This window comes from Mesoplodon densirostris, chromosome 12 (genome assembly GCF_025265405.1).
Source record: "Mesoplodon densirostris isolate mMesDen1 chromosome 12, mMesDen1 primary haplotype, whole genome shotgun sequence".
Lineage (NCBI taxonomy): Eukaryota > Metazoa > Chordata > Mammalia > Artiodactyla > Ziphiidae > Mesoplodon > Mesoplodon densirostris.
In genome coordinates, this window is record NC_082672.1 from 39,730,346 (window position 1) to 39,753,910 (window position 23,565).

Genomic DNA, 23,565 nt, shown 5'->3' on the forward strand with positions numbered 1-23,565 from the left:
TATACCAGGTAATACAATTAGAGGCAAAAGAAACTGCCAACTCTCTCAGAATAGATCTTAGTATTTTCAAGTTAGAAAAAGTTTATTGGCTAACTCTAGAAAAATTATTATTGAGACACTGAACATCTGTCAAAGCTTCCTGCTGACAATCACGGGAAGCTGATTTAATCTTCAAAGTCTGATTAAATTTAGAAAAAGACTATTAAACAGATCAAGACATGCAAACAATCCTTCATATTTTATGATAGTGTTTCTTAAAGTGTGGTCCATGGACCAGCAGCACTAGCCTAGGAGCTTTTTAGACATGCAAATTCTCTGCCTCACTCCAGAACTGCTGAATCTTAAATTCTGAGGATGAGGTCCAGCAACGTGTGTTGTTTAGCAAGAACTCCAGGTGATACTGATGTGAATGCGAGAACCACTGGTTTAGGGTATGCCTTGAAATTATACTGCCTAAAGGAGTTAAAAAAGTAAACTATTAAAAGCAGTATAGGGGCTTCCCTGGTGGCGCAGTGATTAAGAATACGCCTGCCAATGCAGGGGACACGGGTTCGAACCCTGGTCCAGGAAGATCCCACATGCCACAGAGCAACAAAGCCCGTGCGCTGCAACTACCGAGCCTGCGTTCTAGAGCCCACGAGCCACAACTACTGAGCCCACATGCCACAATTACTGAAGCCTGTGTGCCTAGAGCCCGTGCTCCACAACAAGAGAAGCCACCGCAATGAGAAGCCTGAGCACCACAACAAAGAGTGGCCCCCGCTCGCCACAACTAGAGAAAGCTGCGTGCAGCAATGAACACCCAAAGATATATAAATATATTTTTAAAAATTTATTTTAAAAAAGCAGCAGTATATCACTGAGATGTTATGAATAAAGGCCAAGTGACTGATGACTATTTAGACTCCACAGAAGAGTTCCTTGTACAAGCTTTATGAAATATAATTACGTAATTAAAACAGAGAATTGTCCATTGAAAATACACACTGTACAGTTTTAATATTGTATATTCTCCCCCCAAACGAGGCTACTAAATGGTTTGCCTTACAATCAGTATTAACTTTGCCATGGAGAAAAATATAGACATTTTAGTTGAAGAGTTAGACAGCATTAGAGTCTATGAAAAGGAGGTTAGCCACTAAATTGCTTATTCAAAAGAAAATGCTGACAGCTGATGAAAAGACAACATTTAACCTTAAAGATATCTATGAAATAGTCCAATTACTTTTGTTAATTTATAAAAAAGTGTTAGGGAAAATTCGTAAAACATTAGTTGGCTGAATTTACAAGAACATGAATCTCTGGCTAAATTTCTCCTGAAATTTGCTGTGTATTTCAGTTCTCTTTTGACACTTTGGCATTATGTTGTAGAGTTCGTTTCCTGAAGGAGAAGATGAGGCATTTAACATTTTCATCATTGGACTTCTTTAGCTGACAAGTTCTATAACAGACACCTCCCATATATTATTCCAATTAATCCAAGGCCAAACAGTAAATGGCAGAATTAGAAACAAATTCCAGGAATAGAGAAAAAATTATCACCTGTCATCATGCATTACGTAAACTCCCTAACCCCGCTAAAACACATAGATTCAAACTCAAATTTGAGCAGAAAGAACGTTAGCTTTCATGAAAAACTGAAATGTTAAATAAGTATTTTACCAACTATCCTTGCTTTCAAGAAAAAAACCCCAACAAATTATGGAGTATTGTGAGTTGGTATTTAACCAAAACATTGTTTTCTGAAAAAGATTAACAGATTTTAAAAATAAAGCACAGGTTAACGTACACCTATCATTTAAAATCAGGTATTCTTAAACAGGGCTTCAAGTTGGAATCAACTATGGAAGTTTTAAAAATACATGTACTTAGACTAAACACTTAAAGTTGAATCCTACATTCAACCTTCACTTGCATACTTATTTCTAAAAATCAGTATACCTATTTTGACTATGGGCCAAAGGCTACAGCTACCATTCATCTCTGTGTTCCAAGTCTGCTCCACTACACCCATATCCTTTCAGTCATAACACTATTTTTAGCTAACGGCCTCTGACTAGGAACAAACTGAAGCTCTCCCACCCTCCCTCCCCGATAAAACCTGTTGCTTAAAGTTAGTCCAGTTTACTCATGAGCAAAAAATAGCTGCCTTAATTACTTTTATGTTTCACCTCTTATTAACATATGAAAGCTGATATGAGAAGATTAAATCACAAGGACACAATTGCAGCAGAGAGATTTTCTGTTCCCCCAGTAATTTTCAGCTCATATACTAAAATCTAGGATTTATTTTACAACACTATATTAACTGCTTTTCTGCACATACTAATAGTGGCATACACTTATAACTCATTTTTTTGAACACATAATTTGATCCAACTGATTTGAAAATATTAGTCACTTACCTTCCAAGACCATATCTATGCCTTTTAGAATAAAAAATAGTAAGACAAAAAACAAAAAAAAATCCCACAGTAAAGCTATGTCTTTTATACAAAATGGTAAGAAATTGGTAGTATATTGATTATACTCCTAAGAATGAAGTATAATAAAGTTGTTATATCAGGCAAAAAAATGTTACTAAAAGCTAATGAAACATTATCTGGAAGTATGGAATGACTACATTTAGCTAATAAGAAATTTCTTTTATTACAAAGAATATGTAACACTTGGCTTAATTTGTTTGATTTCATAGTTTTACTTCTGTGTACCCAATACATAAGAAACAAAGATCAATTACTGACTACTCAATAGAGATTCCTGGGGGGGTCACAAATGGTACTCATTAAACAAATGCAGATTACAGTCACAGAGAAAAAAGCTTACCTTTCGAATAACTTGTTGCTGTTGTGCATGTTTTGCTCGTAATTCTGACACCTCCTTCCAAAGGGACTCATTCTCACTATGTTACCATTTATGAAAAATAAAAATAAAAAAATTCAGTCAGATAAGCCAGACCTCAATATCTTTAAGAACACCAGACTTGAACTAGTTTTCACTATATATCTTTATGAGACTAGGAAAACTTTGGTTCAGTTACACAGAATGGCAACTAATCTTGACACAACTCCAGAATCCTTCCTTCATAACTATAGTACCTCTTTCTTCATAACTGTAGTATCTTCTACTCATGGCAATGTATGCACGAAAACTTAAGATTTATGCTTACATCCATACATAGTAGGCCATTTACTCCTCTGACAATCTGCTTCATTACTTCTTGTTTAAAAAATAAGCTAACTTTTCAACTACGGCTACCATGTGAATTCAGGACTTGTGCTTAGGAAACAATTCTTAAAGGGGAAATGACATTTACCCAACACTTGCTATGCCAGGCACTATTCTAAACATTTTATGTGTATTACTTAAACTTCTCTAAAAATCTGTCAAGAAAGGAATTATCTCTATTTTATAGATGAGGAGACTGAGACTCAGAGAACTGAGAAGACTTACCCAAGATCACACACACAATTTGATAAGTATTGATGTCGAGCTGAAGTCTATAAGACTCTAAAACTGTCTAAAGATCTGTCTCAAACACAAGCATATAAATGTTTGGTTTTTTTAAAGCATATTTAAAAATGTGTTTTTTAAAAAGCATATCTAAATACATGACAAACCAATTATATGCCCAGCAGTAATGGTTTTTTTTTCTTCATTCACCATCTTCCAATGAAATTGCAGTTACTAAATGTTAGCAGCAATGATAATTTTAAGAAGGCCTGAAAGATAATTCCTCTATCAAATGCTCTAATTTTTGCTCTTTTGTTAATTTACACAAAAGCCATCTTCCTCAATCCAAACTATTACAAAAGGGACTGAATTTAAATATAGAGGGCACAGAAAATAAGATTTTGATACTTACTGAATAACTACTGTACTTTTTCTGACTCAGAAATATAAAGATACTGTCATCTGCCTACTAAAGATAAATAGGAGAATGGTTACCACTAAGACTTACAGGATGAATTTGGGATCCCACTCCTTAAAAGCTAAATCTGAGATTCAAGGAACTGGGTCAAAGGGCACTTCAACAGACACAAGGTACATAGAGTAAACCAACATAAGTGCTTAAATAAAACATGCAAAACGAGCAAGCTTCAAATTAAGGATTATTTAAAGAGAGAATCAAAGTCCAAGGTTACTCTCAATGAAGATACTTGAGTTAAGAATAGCTAAACTAACATCCCACAATTGAAATGGGACAGACAATACATAAAATAACTACTCTTAAGCCCTTGGCGCCTATTTACTATAAGAGAATTCCAACTACTTACTAAGAAGAGTAATACAGGTCTACTCTATACACAAGTTGTTACTGTGGCATTAGGATAAAGGTGCCAAAAATTGTAGTAATACAAAATACAGCACTTTTCTGTAGATAAAAGGTTTGAATATCACTTTCCCAAGTCTATGTAAAGTAAGTATCAAGTAGGACAAGTCTCTAGTGTCCTTTTTTCCCTATTTTTTGTGTCCTATTTTTTGCTAAAAGATAGGCCACACAGAAAATGTCCTAAGAAACTTCTATAAAAGAAAGGATAGGTAACGTATGTGGTATTTTTTTTAAGATTTTTTTATGTGGACTAATTTTAAAGTCTTTATGCATCTGTTACAATATTGCTTCTGTTTTTTTATGTTTTTTGGCCATGAGGCATGTGGAATCTTAGCTCCCCAACCAGGGATCAAACCCACACCGCTGGCATTGGAAGGTGAAGTCTTAACCACTGGGTCCACTGGGTCCAGAGAAGTCCCTGTAGTATGGCTTGTGGTCCTCATATGTGTGTAAACATATGAAAGTCAACCTAAGTAGAATCATAGTTTCCTACACCAACTTAATGATTATTTCATCAGTAACACTTGTGTATCAAATTGTTTTGACTGACAAGGTTTATATATTCTTTCGACCCCATCATGAAAATACAATATTGGGGTAAAGTTTATGACTACAAATAAAAAATAAAGGGAATCAATACTTAAGAAAAAGGCTTTTGATCTTGGCTTCAACAATGTAATCTAGGTACTTAAAGCACCAACCTCCAAACCTCAACACACACACATACACACCAACCCCCATATTAGGATTATATTTGGAAATAATACTTTACCTTTTTAATTCAGAAAGCCTGGACTCAATAGTTTCTTGTTTTATTTGAACCTTCTGAGCACTACTTATAATTTTTGTTAAATCTTCCTGACGAATTTTATTTTCTTCTGGTTTTGCAGATGAAACCTTTCAAAAAGTAAATGTAGGAAATTAAACAAATACTAAACACCTTGATTATAATTCAAAACTTCCCTGTTATAAGACGTTTTTGTAGCCTGTCCAGGAAGTGAGATTTAGTTCCAAAAGCCCAGGAAAAGAATAGACTTCATAGCTCAAAGAGAGGATAAGGAATAATCAGTTTATTTATTTATTTTTAATGTGGAAAAGTTTCCATGAGCAGGAGCAACTTAAGGGCTTTTTTTTTTTGTTTCCATTTCCTTCTGTCAAATTCCCTGTAATTTCCCCAAGCCTATTTATTATTGCATTCCACTTTTAATTAAATTTATGCAGAATAGTTGCATGCTAAGACCATGTTCTTTCATGGCCCACTACCCTTTTACCGCCCCTCACCCCACCTTGTGAATTTAGTCAAAATATCTTATTTCAGCAAAACATATCATCCATTCAAAAATGTATTATTAAATTCCTACTATATATAAGGACTCATTCTGAGCACTAGATATTCAGCAGTGAACTAAAGAAAAAGGCCCTCCAGACAGCTGACTTTCTAGTAGGAACTTATGTTTTTTAAGCTAAATTATAAGGAGTGAGCCATCACAATATAGATGACTCCTTATCCTAAGTCAGAATGTAAACATTTCCTTTCCTCTAAAAAGTGTTTAAAGACTGAGCCATCCATACAGTGGAGCACAGAGGGAAAAAAAAATAAAGGGCAAAATAATGAAAGCTTTATTAGTCTAAGTTGTCCCAACAAGAAAACCTGTGTATTTCAGTACCTTCTTAATTTCAACAAATGAAATATGTCTTGGCCAAGTATACTACATGTTAATGCCCTAATTAAATCATGTTAACAATAGCTCACCTTCCTTTTAATGTTCTCCAACAAGTCATCCTGGCCTTGTTTGAAGTAAGGATGCTGAAATTCAACAGGACCATCTCGTTCTTGCTTCACAATTCCAGAGTCAATATGTACTACTTTACGAAAACCATCTGAAAAAGATTCAAAATTCAGATTTTGAATAAAATTTTAAATAGACAAAAGTAAAAACTTTAAAAATCAATGGTGGGGCCTCCCTGGTGGCGCAAGTGGTTGAGAGTCCGCCTGCCGATGCAGGGGATACGGGTTCGTGCCCCGGTCTGGGAGGATCCCATATGCCGCGGAGCGGCTGGGCCCGTGAGCCATGGCCGCTGAGCCTGCGCGTCCGGAGCCTGTGCTCCGCAACGGGGGAGGCCACAACAGTGAGAGGCCCGCATACCGCAAAAAAAAAAAAAAAAAAAAAAAAAAAAAAAATCAATGGTGCTTCTATGGAATATATATTTTCCTTTATCATCCTAATGGGGGAAATGGTTTAATCAGTGACTGATGACAGTACTTCAATTAAACTGCTATCCATACTCACACATATTCAGTTGCCTCACAAAACTTGCCATGTTATTGTGCTTGAAATATTTGGGAAGAATTTCTTTTGCAAATCTTTGTTCATCCAAAACCAGAAAACTTTGGCCATTCTGAAAAAAATTGAAAACGTCAATTAGTTAAGATCCTCTGAAATTAGGTGATACATATGAACCCCAAAACTTGGCAGTCCTTCCATGACACCTTCAGACCATCATTTTATTCCTGTTAATATCAGCAAAAACAAACTGCAATTAAATTACAAATTTCAATTAAACTCCAAACTGCAATTAAACTTTTTGATGTCAATCTCAAAAGTTTAGGAGTATGTATCAAACCAAAAGCTGCATCAAACTTTATAGTTAAATATTAGAAAGATTTCCATTCTTCTAATCAAAAACAAATAAAATACAGTATGTGGCTAGTATAATTACTTAACAATGTTTTAAAGCCAATGCAATTAAGACAAAAATAAGACAAAATTTGAAAGAAAGTCATATTTTATCAATAAACATAATTATATCTTTGTACAATCAACTGAAAAACCACAAGAGAATTCAGTAAGATATCTAGCTACTAATTAACACGCTAATAACGAAAGGTCAGAAAGAAAAATTTTTTTAAATCCCATTTACCACTGCAACAAAAAGAATAAAATACATAGGAATAAACCTACCTAAGGAGACAAAATACCTGTACTCTGAAAACTGTAAGACACTGATGAAAGAAATCAAAGATGACACAGATGAAAAGGTATAACATATTCTTGAATTGGAAGAATCAATATTTCAAAACGACTATACTACCCAAGGCAATCTACAGATTCAATGCAATCCCTATCAAATTACCAATGGCATTATTCACAGAACTAGAACAAAAAAATCTTAAAATCTGTATGGAGACCCAAAAGACCCTGAATAACCAAAGCAATCTTGAGAAAGAAAAAATGAAGCTGGAGGAATCAGGCTCCCTGATTTCAGACTATACTACAAAGCTACAGTCATCAAAATGGTATGGTACTGGCAAAATAACAGAAATATAGATCAATGGAACAGGATAGAAAAGCCCAGAAATAAACCCATGCACCTATGGTCAATTAATGTACAACATAGGAAACAAGATTATACAATACAGGAAAGACAGTCTCTTCAATAAATGGTGCTAGGAAAACTGGACAGCTACATGTAAAAAAAATGAAATTAGTATGCTCTTTAAAACCGTACACAAAAATAAACTCAAAATGGATTAAAGACCTAAATGTAAGACCAAATACTATAAAACTCTTAGAGAAAACACAGGCAGAACACTTGACATAAATCACAACAATATCTTTTTCAAGCCATCTCCTAGAGTAATGGAAATAAAACCAAAAATAAACAAATGGGACCTAATTAAATTCCTCTGCACAGCAAAGAAAACCACAAACAAAACAAAAAGACAAACCAAAGAATGGGAGAAAATATTTGCAAAGATGTGACTGACGAGGGATTAGTCTCCAAAATTTACAAACAGCTCATGGGGCTCAATATCAAAAAAACAAACAACCCGATCAAAAAATGGGCAGACGACCTAAATACAGACATTTCTCAGAAGAAGACATACAGATGGCCAAGTGGCAAACGAAAAGATGCTCTACATCTCTAATTATTAGAGAAAGGCAAATCAAAACTACAATGAGATATCACCTCACACCAGTCAGAATGATGATCATCAAAAAACCTACAAACAATAAATGCTGGAGAGAGTGTGGAGCAAAAGGAAGCTTCCTACACTGTTGGTGGGAATGTAAATTGGTTCACCCATTATGGGAAACAGTATGAAAGTTCCCTAAAAAACTAAAAATAGAGCTACAATATGATCCAGCAATCCCACTCCTGGGTATATATCCAGAAGAAAACATGGTTTGAAAGGATTACATGCACCCCAATGTTCACTGCAGCACTGTTTACAATAGCCAAGACATGGAAGCAACCTAAATGTCCATCGACAGATGAATGGATAAAGAAGGTGTGGTACATATATCCAATGGAATATTACTCAGCCATCAAAAAGAATGAAATAACGCCATTTGCAGCAACATGGATGGACCCTGAGATTATTATACTAAGTAAAGTAAATCAGACAAATATCATACAATATTGCTTACATGCAAAATCAAAAAAAAGATACAAATGAACTTATTTTCAAAACAGAAACAAACTCACAGACTCAGGGAACAAATTTATGGTTACCACGGGGAAGGGTGGGAGGCAAGGGATAGATTGGGACTTGGGGATTGACGTGTACACACTACTATATTTAAAATAGATAACCAGCAAGAACCTACTGTATAGCACAGAGAACTATACTCAATATTATGTAACAACCTAATGGGAAAAGAAATTGAAGAAGAATAGACACACGTATAACTGAATCACTTTGCTGTACACCTGAAACTAACACATGGTTAATCAACTATGCTCCAATATAAAATAAAAATAAAAAAAATAAAGTCACTAGTGTATTTCCATATAAAAATAAACAATTTGAAATTTCCTTCTAAAATAATCAAAATAATATGGTAGTGACATAAAGACAGACCAATCAATGGAACAGAATAGAAAACCCAGGAATGAACCCTCATATATACAGTCCAAGAATTTTTGACAAGGATGCCAAGATAATTCAATGGAGGGACTTCCCTGGTGGTGCAGTGGTTAAGAATCCACCTGCCGATGCAGGGGACACGGGTTCGAGCCCTGGTCCAGAAGATCCCACATGCCATGGAGCAACTAAGCCCACGCGCCACAACTACTGAGCCTGAGCTCTAGAGCCCACGAGCCACAACTACTGAGCCCGCGTACCACAACTACCGAAGCCTGCACACCTAGAGCCTGTGCTCTGCAATGAGAAGCCCGCGCACTGCAACGAAGAGTAGCCCCTGCTCGCTGCAACTAGAGAAGGCCCACGCGCAGCAACAAAGACCCAACTCGGCCAAAAAAAAAGACAATTCAACAGAAAAAGAACAGCCTTTTCAACAAACAATGCTGGTAAAAAATGGATACTCACATGCAAAAGAATGAAGTTGACTCCTTACCTTATATCATATACAAAAATCATCTCAAAACAGATCAAAAGCTTAAACATGACAGCTAAAACTATAAAAATCTTAGAAGAAAACACAAGGGGGAAAAGCTTCATGACAATGGATTTGGCAAAAATTTCTTGGATAACACCAAAAGCACAGACAACAAAAGCAAAAACAGACAAATGAGGCTACCTCAAACTTCAAAACTTTTGCGTAAAGAACACTATCTAGAGAGTGAAAGAGTAACCCACAAAATCGGAGAAAATATTTGCAAATCATACATCTGATAAGGGGTTAATACCCATAACATACATTAAAAAAAACTTCAACTCAACAACAACGAAAAACAAGCCACCTGATTAGCAAAGGGCAAAGGACTTGAATAGATATTTCTTCCCCCAAAAGATATACAAATGGCCAATAAACACATAAGATGCCTAGCATCACTAATCATCAGGGAAATAAAAAGCAAAACCACAATGAGGTATCACCTCACTCATTAAGATGGCTATTAAAAAACAAAAATAGGGCTTCCCTGGTGGCGCAGTGGTTGAGAGTCCGCCTGCCGATGCAGGGTACACGGGTTCGTGCCCCGGTCCGGGAGGATCCCACATGCCGCGGAGCAGCTGGGCCTGAGAGCCATGGCTGCTGAGCCTGCGCATCCGGAGCCTGTGCTCCACAACGGGAGAGGCCACAACAGTGAGAGGTCCGCGTACCTCAAAAAAAAAAAAAAAAAAAACCCAAAAAATAAGTATTGGTCAGAATGTGGAGAAACTGGAACCCTTTTTCACTGCTGGTGGGAATATAAAATAGTGCAGCTGCTATGGAAAACAGTACAGTGGTTCCTCAAAAAATTAAACACATAATGACTAAATGATCCTAAAATTCTACATATATATCCAAAAGAATTAAAAGCAGGGGCTCAAAAAGATATTTGTACACCTATGTTCATAGTAGCATTATTCACAATAGCCAGAAGATGGAAGCAACCCAAACGTCCACTGACAGATGAACGGATTAACAAAATGTGGTACATACATACAAGGGACTATTATTCACCCTTAAAAAGGAAGAACACATGCTACAATGTGGATGAAACTTAAAGACAGTATGCTAAGTTAGATTAGTCACAAGAGGACAAATACTGTATGATTCCACTTATATGAGGTATCTAGAATACTCAACTTCATAAAGACAGAAAGTAGAATGGTTACCAGGGGCTAAGGAGGAGGGGATTAGAAATTACTGTCTAATGACTATGAAGTTTCAGTTTGGGAAAATGAAAAACATTCTGTAGATGGATGGTAGTGACAGATGCATAACAAGTGAATGTACTTAATTAAGGTCACTGAACTGCACACGTAAAAATGGTTAAAATGGTTAATCTGAAAATATATGTATTTTACAACAAAAACCTAAAACTAAAATGGAATAAAAAACTCCAACAATAGAAAAAATCAAGTATCTAAAAATAAATTTTAAGAATACACAAGACCTTTAAGGAAATATTAAACTGCAGAGAGACAGTGTTGTAAAGATGTCAAGTCTAATTAAGTTAACCAGTACATTGACTTCTCTCTAAATTAAAAAAAAGTTTTTGGAGACAAGGTGAATGGATGCTAACACAACCAAATATTAGGTACTAAAGTTCATTTCATAAAAATTATGTAACAAATAGCCAAGAAAATACTGAAAACAATGGAGAGAGAGGTGTTAACCCTACCTTACGCAGACAACAGAATTATAGTGTCTACAAGAGTTTGGTACTAAAGAACGGATACTCAAATAGCTGAATGGACAGACTAGAGAGAACAGAAGCAGAAGCAAATCTATTTGAGAATTTAACAGGTAATAAGTAAAGGCAGCATTCAAATCAGGAGGAAAAATTAGGAGGGAAAAGGATTAGTTAATAAATTTTCCATTTGGAAGGAAAAAACAAAAGCTCAATGCTAACTTAATGTTACCTCACTCTTTATAACCAAGTTTTTGAAAGCATCACATAAAAAACCCCAGAAGTCATATAGGTAAAAATTAATAAATGTATTTATGGAGACTACTAGCTGCCTACCCTATCTTGATTTCTTTTTCTTTTTTCTTTTTTAAAACTAAAATTGGGGGGCTTCCCTGGTGGCGCAGTGGTTGAGAGTCCGCCTGCCGATGCAGGGGACACGGGTTCGTGCCCCGATCCCGGAAGATCCCACATGCCGCGGAGCGGCTGGGCCCGCGAGCCATGGCCGCGGAGCCTGTGTGTCCGGAGCCTGTGCTCCGCAACGGGAGAGGCCCCAGCAGTGAGAGGCCCGCGTACAGCAAAAAAAAAAAAAAAAAAAAAAAAAAAACTAAAATTGGGAGCTTCCCTAGTGGCGCAGTGGTTGAGAGTCCGCCTGCCGATGCAGGGGACATGGGTTCGTGCCCTGGTCCAGGAAGATCCCACATGCCACGGAGTGGCTGGGCCCGTGAGCCATGGCCGCTGAGCCTGCGCGTCCAGAGCCTGTGCTCCAGAACGGGAGAGGCCACAACAGTGAGAGGCCCGCATACCGCAAACAAACAAACAAACAAACAAAAAAACTAAAATTGTATATATTTAAGGTGTACATGATGATTTAACATATATTCACACATGCACAGTGAAATGACTACTACAAGCTAATCCACCAAACTAAAAATCTTCTGCACAGCCAAGAATAATCAATAGAATGAAAAGACAACTTAATGGAATAAAAATATTTGCAAATACATATCTAATAAAGGATTAATATCTAAAATATATAAGGAACTCTCACAACTCAACAGCAAAAAGATGCAACCCAATTAAAAAATGGGCAAAGGATTCGATTAGACATTTTCCCAAAGAATACATACAAATAGGCAACAGGTATGTGAAAAGGTGCTCAACATCACTGATCATCAGGGAAATGCAAATCAAAACCACAATGAGACATCACCTCATACTTTTTAGGATGGCTATTCCTAAAAAAACAAACCAACAAGTGTTGGTGAGGGATGTAGAGAAAAGGGAACCTTTGTATACTGTCGGCGGGAATGTAAATTGGTAATGTCATTATGGAAAATGGTATGAAGGTTCCTCAAAAAGTTAAAAATAGGACTACCATATGATCCAGCAGCCCTCTTCTGGGTATATACCCAAAGGAAATGAAACCAGTATCTCTAAGAGATATCTATGCTCCCATGTTCACTACAGCATTATTCACAATAACCAAGACACAGAAACAACCTAAATGTCCAACAAAGAAAGAATGGATAACGAAATTGTGAGATATATACATACTTTATACATATATTGATATATTTTATACATACATACACAATGAAACATTATTCAGCCTTAAAAAAGAAAGAGGGGCTTCCTTGGTGGCGCAGTGGTTGAGAGTCCGCCTGCCGATGCAGGGGACATGGGTTCGTGCCCCGGTCCGGGAAGATCCCACATGCCACGGAGCGGCTGGGCCCGTGAGCCATGGCTGCTGAGCCTGCGCGTCCGGAGCCTGTGCTCCGCAATGGGGAAGGCCACAACAGTGAGAGGCCCGCGTACCGGGAAAAAAAAAAAGAGATCCTGCCACTTGCAACAACATGGATGATCCTCTAATTTCTTATTAACGACACAATTTTGTCTGATGCTACAAATACATTTCTCAGTCCCTCTTAGAAACAGAGGTGGCCAAATAACACATCTGGCAAACAAGATATAAGCAAAATGGATTGAGCGGAGCTTCCACAAAAGCTTCTAAAAGGGAAAAGACTCAAAGTGTCAAAGCCCTACATCTCATATCCTGCTCAGAACCTGGAGCCAACGGCTAGAGCTCCAATAATGACTGAAGTAGAGGAACTAAGTATGGCTGAAAGGTTGGGAAGGTGACTCAGTATCTTCAGATGTAAGAGAAAATACAGTACATCTCTATTTTGTTTAAGCCATTGTTGTCTGGATTTCTATTACTTGCGTCTGAACTTAAACTTAACTGACAACAGACATTTAAAAAATACAATAAAGTTGAACGCTTACTAACATAAAAATATATCCAACATTTATAACAAACAATTAACTGCATTAATTAAAATTTTTCTAACAAATCAGTAAGATGAAACACTCAATGTGAAATTTAGAAGATCAGATCTCATTCATAATAAAATGTACAGCAAAATAATGATTTTCACTTATTAGACTGGCAAAATTTTTAAAGTTTAAAAATAACCACTGTTGGTTATTCGGTAGTAGCTATTAAAATTTAAAAATGCATACATCTTTTTCTATCTTAAAAGGACTTTCCCTCTACCTTACTTCCTCTCAATCTACCCACCCCATCTGTCTTTTCATTCACTGCAAAATTTGACAAACAAATATTTTAAAGCCCTCTTCTCCAATTCAGGGCCATCTACTTACTCTCACTAAAATTTGGTTTCAGTTTTTGTGCCTCTACTGAAACTTTTTTCTAAAATGTCAAATGCCAAATTCAATGCCCTCTTTTCAGTCCTCATCTTCCTACACCTCCCTGTGGCATTTCATTTGGCACTACTGACACTCCCCTTCTTAAGTGCTCTGCTCTTATGGCTTTGAAACTATACAATGGGTCTCCTATCTCTCATATTTCTTTTCAATTGTCTTCCAGCTATCAAGAGGTAGTGAGTTTTTTAAGTTTACATCCTTGATTATGATACCTTTTATACTCTTTCCTTAGGCAATCTCATCCACACCAATTTCTCTAATTACTGACTTTATTATGTATAATGATTATCGCAACTATGCCTCTGCCCCTGACCATCTCAAATTTCCCACTTGAATTTTTCAAACATTAACATTTTTACACAATGTTCTTTGACTTACTCACTTGTCTCTTTCAAACCCATCATCCTATTCCTCCAAAGTCAACTTTTTCCTGTATTCTCCATCCCGGCATGCCCTGTCCCCTCTAAGCTACCCAATTAATTTTGTCATCAATAACAAAAAGGCAAATTAAAAATTTTCAATTTTAACAGCTAGTAACTTAAAGGGGAAATATTTAAACCATTTCCTTTAAAAATAAGAGAAAGGGATCCCATGATCGCTGCTTCTATCTGACACCCTGAGGTGTCTTAGCCACTGCAAAAAATGAAACTGAAGGTATAAGGTTCTGAAAATAAGAACAAAACTGTCATATCCAGACACCTATGGATGTACACTTAGAGAATCCAAATCAGTAAAATGATTAGCTCACTGGTTTATTATCAATATACAAATGTTACTTGTGTTTCTAATTACCAGCAACAGCAATTATTTTTCATTAAAGGATCCCACTTAAAATATCTATAAAATCTAACAAAGCTGTACAAGATCTAACTGCAAAAAATATAAAATTTTATTAAATAACAAAATGAATTTAGAAAAATGCCTTGTTCCCATGAATATATCGTATCATAAAGATACCTATTTTCCCTAATCTGATTTACAGTTTCAGTACAATTCTAATAAAAAAAATCCTAATAGGTTTGCTTTGTTTTTTTCTTTAATGGAACTTGATTTTAAAACATATATGGAAGAGCAAAGACCAATAGTAGTCAAGGCAGTCCTAAAGACTAGGTTGCCCTCCCAAAAGCTTTATAGAGCTACAGTAATTAAGACATGTGATACAGGAAAAAGGATAAATTATCCAGTGGAACAAAATAGAGAACCCAGACACAAAAACACAATCTACATATAATTTTGCTTGTAAGACAGAGGTAGCAACACCAATCACTAGAGGAAGAAGAAACTGTTCAATAAAGGGGCTAAAACAACTAAATATGGAAAACAATGAAACAGGATCCCTTATACCACACACAAAAATCAATTCCAGTGAATTAAAGATTTAGATATAAAATTCAAACCTTTAAAGTTTTCAGAAAAAAAAAAAGGAGATGGAAAAGTATTTTTCTCTCCTTGCGGTAGGAAAGCAAAAGCATCCTGAAGAAACAAAGAACATGAACCACAAAAAAGGCTGATATATTATACTAAAATTAAGAACTTATACTCATCAAAAGAAAGTAAAAAAGATAAGCCACAACTAGGAGAAGACAGAGGCAACACGTACATCCAAAAAGATGCAGAATTACAAGGAATTCCTACAAATAATAAAAGATAAACCACCCAATAGAAAAATCGTCAAACATTTCATAGAATACGAAACACAAATGGCCAGTAAATATGAAAAGGTGTTTGAACACATTAATTATCAGGGAAATATAAATTAAGACCTCATTGATACAATATTTTATATCCACTAGATTGGTAAAAACTCAGAAGAATGAGAATATCAAGTTTTGAAGAGACAAATTAATGGGAAATCTCATGCATGGCTAAAAGGAGTACAAGCTGATTTGACTTTTTCGGAAAATAGTTTGATCTTGAGGTTGAGCATGTCATACCTTATTTTCCAGAAGTTCTACTCGTCAATGTAAGTGTAACTACCTTACAGAAATTTGTGCTTATATACACCAGAAGAGGTGTATAAAAAAAGTCATAACAGCATTTGACATGGTTGATCATCTCTTTCTTGAACCATTTTCTTCCATTAAATTATATGACCTCACTCCCTTGTGTTTTCTCCTTTCTCACTGTTCCTTCTCAATCTCTCTTGCTGGCTTTTTCTTGTCTTCATATTGTCTAAATATTAGAATACCCTATCTTGCAGGTCCTTCTATCTTCATCTGTCTCTCTGGATGATCTCTCATCCAGTCCCATGGCTTTACCACTCACAAGCTCCAAACTCCACCTTGTATGCCAGAGTCTTACGCTATTCTAAACAACCTATTCAACATTGCCACTTGAAGGTCTTGGAGTACAGAAGTCATTCATGCTGTTCTCCTTTCCAGCACTGCACTTCCCCAGCTCCTTTGAAATAAGGTGTGGTCGTATGACCAAGTGTGGTCAGTGAAATGCAAGCAAAACAAAACACGTCTGAAGTAATACTAGTGATCCATTTGTAATTTCAAAGTTAACATGGCCAAACAGAATCCCCACCTGCACTTCGCCGAATCTTCCCGCATCTCAGCAAATGGTACCATCATCCATCTGTTGCTCAGGCCAAATACATGAGTCATTCTAATTCTTTTCTATGTCTCCTCCAACTCCAGAAAATTTATCATTAAGATCTGTGACCTTGCCTTCAAAGTAGATATTACATCTGCGGCTCACCACCTCCACTGCTATTACCCTAGTCTCAACCATGCTATTTTCAATACCATAGTGGAAAACTGTGATAGCCTTCTAACTAGTTCCCTCATTTCCAATCTCCTTACCATGCCCTAAGGCCCTATACCATTTGCTTCTGCCTACCTCTCTGATCTCACTCTCATGTTATCTAAAGATAATCCAACTACATGGGCCTTCTGAAATCATATGAACATGCTATGCTCAAGGCCTTTACATTTTACATTTTCCATTCCCCTTTGCCAGACCCATCTTTTCTAATCATTCAGATCTCTGCTCACATATCACCTCCCCAAAGAGGTTTCATCGTCTCTCTACCTAAAATACAACAAATTCCAGTCATTTTACATGCTAGTTATGAATTTACTGCGCCAAATTCATTCTTCAATGTCTGCTCTGCAAATATGGAGCTGAGTCTTAAATATCTTTCTTTTAGAGCATGGTGTTAAGCTTTGTCATAGAAGACACTAGAGAGATATTACAAGAGGAAGGGATTACCCTTCCTGGTTCCAGTGTGTCCTTGGCAGGTTCCTGCTGTGCAGGGAGGTTCTCCAGCACCTAGCTCTTGAAGTGCACAGAAGGCAGCAGCACCCTAAGGCCAGGAGCTTCCCCCAACACTCCCTCTCCCTTGGGAGGCTTCAAATCAGAGTATCTCTGGCCAGACATCTCTCCATGAATAGCTTTCTAGGGTACCCTAGAGCATAGGCTAATAAACATGTTCTTAAAGGGCTAGACAATAAATATTTTAGGCTTGCAGGTCATAAGGTCGTAACTCTGCCCCTGTAGCAAGAAAGCAACTACAGATAATATGTAAGTAGACTGAGCATGGCTATATTCCAAATAAACTTTACTTTTAAAACACATGGTTGGCCCACAGGCCATAATCTGCCAACCCCTGCCCTAGAAAGCATATTTCCCAGCAAGTTCTGAAGGATGGATTTCTAGTAAGTCCCACTAGTGTGGCATCAGTGAAGTCTTTGCCATTCAGTGAGATATGGTCATTCTCTCTCCAACAACGTCTTAGACTTCAGGGAAGGGCTCTTACTTGAGCACTCGCTCTTAGGCCTACCAGTGATGGCTGCTTCTTATAACTGCTATTCCTATCTTCTTTAGAGTTTTCTTTACCCCAATTCTCCTAATATAGTTATCCTATTAAATTTTCTCTGTTCAAAATACTGTGTGACTTCTGTCTCCTAATTGCACTCTCTCTTTACCCTGCTTTATTTTGTTAATTATCACTAACTGAAATTATATTATTTGTGTTTGCTTACTTTTTAATTATCAGTATCCTTCACTAAAATGTAAGATCTATGAAGGCAGCTATTTTGTTAACTACTGAATGAATTCCTACTACCTAGCACACTGTCTGGTTGTAACAGAGTCACAACTATTTGTGAGTGACAATAAATGAGTCTTTGATCATAGTGGACCAAATTGTATTTTTAGAATTTCAACTCTTGGATTATATGTATCAAATGAGATTAATGCGCCTTGCTTATATTGCTCTCTCTCTCAAACACACACCACCCTAACTCACTAATATTGTTCTGTGTCTCTGCTTATGGTATTCCTTCAGTCTCTACTTCAAAATTAATAAATAACTTCGAGTGCAAAATTTCTACCTTACTGCTGTTTAAACCTGTGAAGCTTAAGCACTGCAACACAGAACCCTCCCTATGCATTTTATAAGGGACAAAAAGCCACTATTACTCAGTAGGGTGAGAAGGATGGTAGCTTCTCTTTAGGCCTAACCCATAAATGTTAGCAAGCTTCCAAATAGTAATTGTTTCTGCTCAAACTGGTACTCTTGATTATAAACGTCCCAAATACTCTTAATAATAATCTAATACTTCAGCCCCATTACTTTAAAAGTTTCCAGAATAGAAGTCTCTTCTTTAAGCAACCAGTCTATAATTTCTTAATGTGTACCAACCATTCGTTGTGAGTCTCTAGCTCTTTCTCTTACGTATACAAATAAAAAATACTTGTCTGTGAATCAGTCAACTTTTCTGTAGGTCCATCTAAAGTGGATTTAACCCCTATTCTGCCACATTTGTGGCTTTTCTTGTTTTCACTTGAGAGTACTGCTGGGAAATTCAAAACAATACCATAACACTGGGAAGTCTAAAGATCTGTTCAAATTCATCCAAAACAGCTAGAAAACACTGGACAAATTCTGGTTTTTCTCCCTTTCCCTCCTATTTCCTGATTTATCTCTGCTGACTTGAGATGGATAGGGAAGTAGAGACTGCCATAGGGCACAAAAAGGTGGAACAGATGGGTATGAAGTCTTGGTGGAAATCACTTCTTGGTATTCTCAAGCAACCTGAAGAACTGAGACAAAGGCAGGAACACTGGTAAAACAGTGACTTTCCAGTTCTTTCTTTTTTTAATATTGCTTCACTTCAACATACACTGAGTATCATTTATCAGTAACAGTAAAGGCTGCTCCTTACGATGGCAAGAACTTCCATTCAACTTCCACAACTTCTTGTCCCTGAAGATCAAGTTTCCCCAGTTGCTACCAAACTAAACCTGTGCCCTCTGTTTAGGACTCTGTTACATTTAAAACAGCTTTAGGTTGTTCAACAGTACTATCCCTGTCCTCGATTCTGGTAACAGACTGCCTACCACAGCCAAAATAGCTATAGGAAATGTAAAAACAGACAAAAAAAGAAAGGAAAAAGAAATATCAGTGGGGAATTTGGGGGATGTACTGTATGTTTTAAAGACACTCAGAATCTAAAGACATTTCTATTATTTGAGTCTATAACAGTATAATTTTGATTGTTCAGAATATTATATTTCTACAATTAATGACATCAATGGGGGTATCAGTTCATTTCTGTCATACTACAAATTTCAAGGAAAACTGAAGTTATATAAGTCTTCAGGAATATTAAGCCAAGCTTTTCAAACTGCAGTTGGTGTTTTCTCCCCTTGCCTTACACTCTAGCTAGAGTAAATTGTTTTCCACAAGTGAAAACAATTGCATAAAAGATTGCCTCCTTTCCAAAACATCTGCTACTTCTAAAAGGTCTTAATATGATTTTCACTCAAAGAGTACAAATGCTAAATTACCTCAACAGAAGTCCAGCAAAACAAGTTTGAAGGAAACCAGAAACAACCATAAATAGCAACTTCTAAAAGATGAGAGTAAATTATTTTGGTTTTTCCATCTAACATCATTGTTCAATTAAAGTTTTACCTTTCATTGTTAACACTGTTTTCGGAAAAATCTGTGGGAATGTAAGACAACTTCCTTAGGCAACTAAGCATAGTCCAAGACATTAATCCAGAATTGTCCACTGACGTGTGGAGGAGTAACATTTTGGTATAAAAACTAAATATTGTGACGACCTGTATTAAGTGTAGGGCCGTTGATGGAAGAATGATCTGGGAGCTCAGAAATCTATGTTAGAGCCCCACCTCCAATAATGCTAGCTTTGTAATTATAGATAAATAATCTAACCTAAGCTTCAAATCTACATAATGAGACTAAACCAGATGATCATTGAGATTCTTTTCAGGCATCATTCCACTTTTATCATTTCTACCATTTCCATTACATAGTCCAAGGATTTCACTGCTTCATCAAACATTTATTAAGTACCTACTGTGTCCCTTGGCACAGATACTGTCCCTGTTCTCACTGAATTTATATATATATATATATATTTTTTTTTTTTTTTTTTTTCTTCAGTACGTGGGTCTCTCACTGTTGTGGCCTCTCCCGTTGCGGAGCACAGGCTCTGGACACGCAGGGTCAGCGGCCATGGCTCACGGGCCCAGCCGCTCCACGGCATGTGGGATCTTCCCGGACCAGGGCACGAACCTGTGTCCCCTGCATCGGCAGGCGGACCCTCAACCACTGCGCCACCAGGGAAGCCCTGAATTTATATTTTAATTGTCCCACTATGTATTAAAAAAATGAGTAGCCAAAACATAAGCTTAGACTTAATAATGGAAAAAAATAAGAATGATTTTTAAGTGGTTTGGCTTAGAATTCATAAAATGATGCGTTTACGGATTAGTATGAAACTCTACACATTTGATATGGCCCATAAAATTAAAGTATTATTAAAATATGTTGGTTAATGAGAATTTACTAGACCTGCTGACAGAATACCCCTTAAGTAAAACCAATTTCCAATATATTTAGGTACCATTTCTAGGCAATAAAAACGAGAAGGCCCACCCAAGACAAATAGGTGTGATAAAGTCAACTTAGGAGTGGGGAGACTCTCGGTCCAATCTCTTACACATGCACAAGGCTGAGTAACTGCAGTCTGTGCTGATCCATCCTTGTCAACCTTTAATCCTTATGACTGATGAAAAGCATGAGACATCTGTTTATTTTTAAGTGTATACTGGTGGCTGGCTTCCTTATTTTCACCCCTTCTTTGTACAACTGTACAGAATTCATCAAATGCCTAATGCACAACATCCACTCGATGCTACTGACCTTCAGGAAAATTAAGTCCTAGAGGGAGATAAAAAAAAATAAACAAATGACAGCAATATAAGGCAGACTGTGGTGTTACAGTAGTCAAAACTTCACGTACTCAATATAGTGCTCCCTGTTAAGATAAAATAATAAAACTGAGGGTTCCTAGCATAGGAAACAGAGCAGAAAAGGAACAGAAAGTGAGAAAGGGGAGATAACATTTACTCAGTACTTAACAGGTGCCAGGCACTGTGCAGGTAGTTTTCACTTACTCTTTTCCAGGCCTCTAAACAAGATAATATCCAAAACAGATGACCATCTACAATAAGAGAACTCCACTCCCCTTCACAAAACGATTCCAATACCCTAAGTGTATTGTAACGCAAATGCTGTTTATGCAATAATCATTCTAATTAGAATCAGTATTTGGAACTAGAGGGGGGTCTTGGATCACCTAAGTAACCCATTCATCTTATGGACGACGACACTTGGGTCAGACGAGATAAGGAGCCTGTTTAGTGGCAGAATTGGGATCAAACCAATAATCAAGACATCTATCTATACACCACACTGCCGGCAACTGTTTAGTGAAATTCAGTGATTCGTTTTTGCTCTTCCCTATGTTACTGAACACCTGTCTATTGGCACTTTTATTAAAATAATCATAAAAATCCGTTTATAAAAATGGCTCAGAATCGCTAAAGAATAACGTACCATTTTCTATATAATATTTTCAAGCTTCCTGATAAGCAGTAACCTGCGTTTGAACATGTGCCTCCTTCCCTGACTGCCGTCCTCATAAAGATCTCAGATGCGAGGCGAACTGTGTGTGTTTTAGGGGCGAGAATCAGGTCGCGAAGGTAAAGACTGCCTCACGTAAACCCCGCGTTTAAGATCCCGGCCAGAGCTGCCCGTGCCCCCAGCGAGCCGCAGCCCGCGAGCCCGGCGGGAGGACGGAGGATGAGTGTGCAGTAACGTGGCTCCCGCTCCCTCGGCTCGTCGGCAGCCCTCGTTCCGCCGGGCTGGTTCCGAACGCCGCCCGGGTCGGACCGTTACGGAGTCTCCCGGGCCGCGGCGCCCCGCGCGGGCCGCCCCTCCCCCACCGCGGCCTTAGCCAGCGGCACCGGCCGGGACCCCCGCGGCTCCCCGCGCGAACAATACCGGGGTCCCCCGCGAGGCTGCACGCCGAGGCCCGTGCCACCCCGCCACCCCCGCGCCACAGGCCTCACAGAGGGCGTCGAGCCGCAGGCCGCGAGAGACAACCCCGCGGGAGAGAGCGAGAGAGGAGGACGTTAGTTAGGGGGTTCTGAGGCCGCCGTGCCCTCACCCTTACCTGACTCCAGGTGATGAACTCGTTCGTGTGCGTTTCCTCCACAAGCGTCCACAGCTTGCTGAGGAAAGCCGGCACGTTCGAACTCTGCTTCATTGTTAACGAGGCGCAGGAATTCCTAATTCTACACCCAAACGCGGCGGTAGCGGCGGAGCCGGAGGCGGCGGCAGCGGAGGCGGAGGCGGAGGCGGCGGCGGCGGCGGCGGCGGCGGCAGCAGCTGCTCCCAGAGAACGCCCACAACGCAGGCGCAGCAGCTCCCGGGCCCCGCCCACCTCGCCCCGCCCCGCCCCGCCAGGCGCGCAGTGAGGCGGGGTAACCGGGCGGCCGCACGTGACTGACCAGTCTCCCCGCTCTGCCTGTGCTCACTGGTCCCGCGCCGGTTCCATTGCCGACCAATCGCAGGAGCCGACCGCACAACAGAGGAAAGCAATTGGATGCTGCAGATGGGGAGGGGTGGGAGCAAAGGGGGACGCTGCTTTCTCATTCGCCCTGTCTATAGGAGCTCTCGCTGTAGCGGATCTTCTGCTTGGGGGACTGTGTTTGGTTGTTTCACGTGGAAGCAGCTTTGGATGTTTGGGCTATGGCTGGAAGGCTACAGAAAGTCCTCAGGGGCATTTGAGTCATAAGTTTGGTAGGCAAAGTGTGGGTTGCGCCAGTCAGGCAGGAGGAAGGAGTGTAATAGTTCACACGGGGGGGAAAAAAAGCAGCTTTCAAGCATGATTTGCTAGGCCCCAAATTGAAACTGTGTTAATAATAATGAACCGTGTCCTTAAATTTTCATTAGGAAAAAAATCGTTCGTATAAAACACATTTATCAAATAGAGGAATTTAAATGTCACTCTTTACTAAGCACGTACTACAGTGAACCAAGAACTGTAATAGGCAGCTTACATGCTGTTTAACAGACATGGAATGCGCACTGTGTG

The 23,565-nt window shown here is 38.3% G+C and overlaps 1 protein-coding gene across 3 annotated transcripts in view; it reads right to left on the minus strand.

Annotated features, from left to right (window-relative positions):
- Window positions 1-22,835, minus strand: part of HSF2 (heat shock transcription factor 2) — a 37,409-nt gene extending 14,574 nt beyond the window's left edge. For all 3 annotated transcript variants that reach the window (XM_060114925.1, XM_060114924.1, XM_060114926.1), the window contains exons 1-5: window positions 22,642-22,835; window positions 6,625-6,733; window positions 6,087-6,214; window positions 5,106-5,230; window positions 2,827-2,902 (exon numbers count right to left, since the gene is read on the minus strand). In XM_060114925.1, coding sequence (XP_059970908.1) covers window positions 2,827-2,902; window positions 5,106-5,230; window positions 6,087-6,214; window positions 6,625-6,733; window positions 22,642-22,734 — 531 coding nt within the window. In that variant the 5' untranslated portion in view covers window positions 22,735-22,835. The remainder of the gene's footprint in view (window positions 1-2,826; window positions 2,903-5,105; window positions 5,231-6,086; window positions 6,215-6,624; window positions 6,734-22,641) is intronic.
- Between the last annotated feature and the right edge of the window lie 730 nt (window positions 22,836-23,565).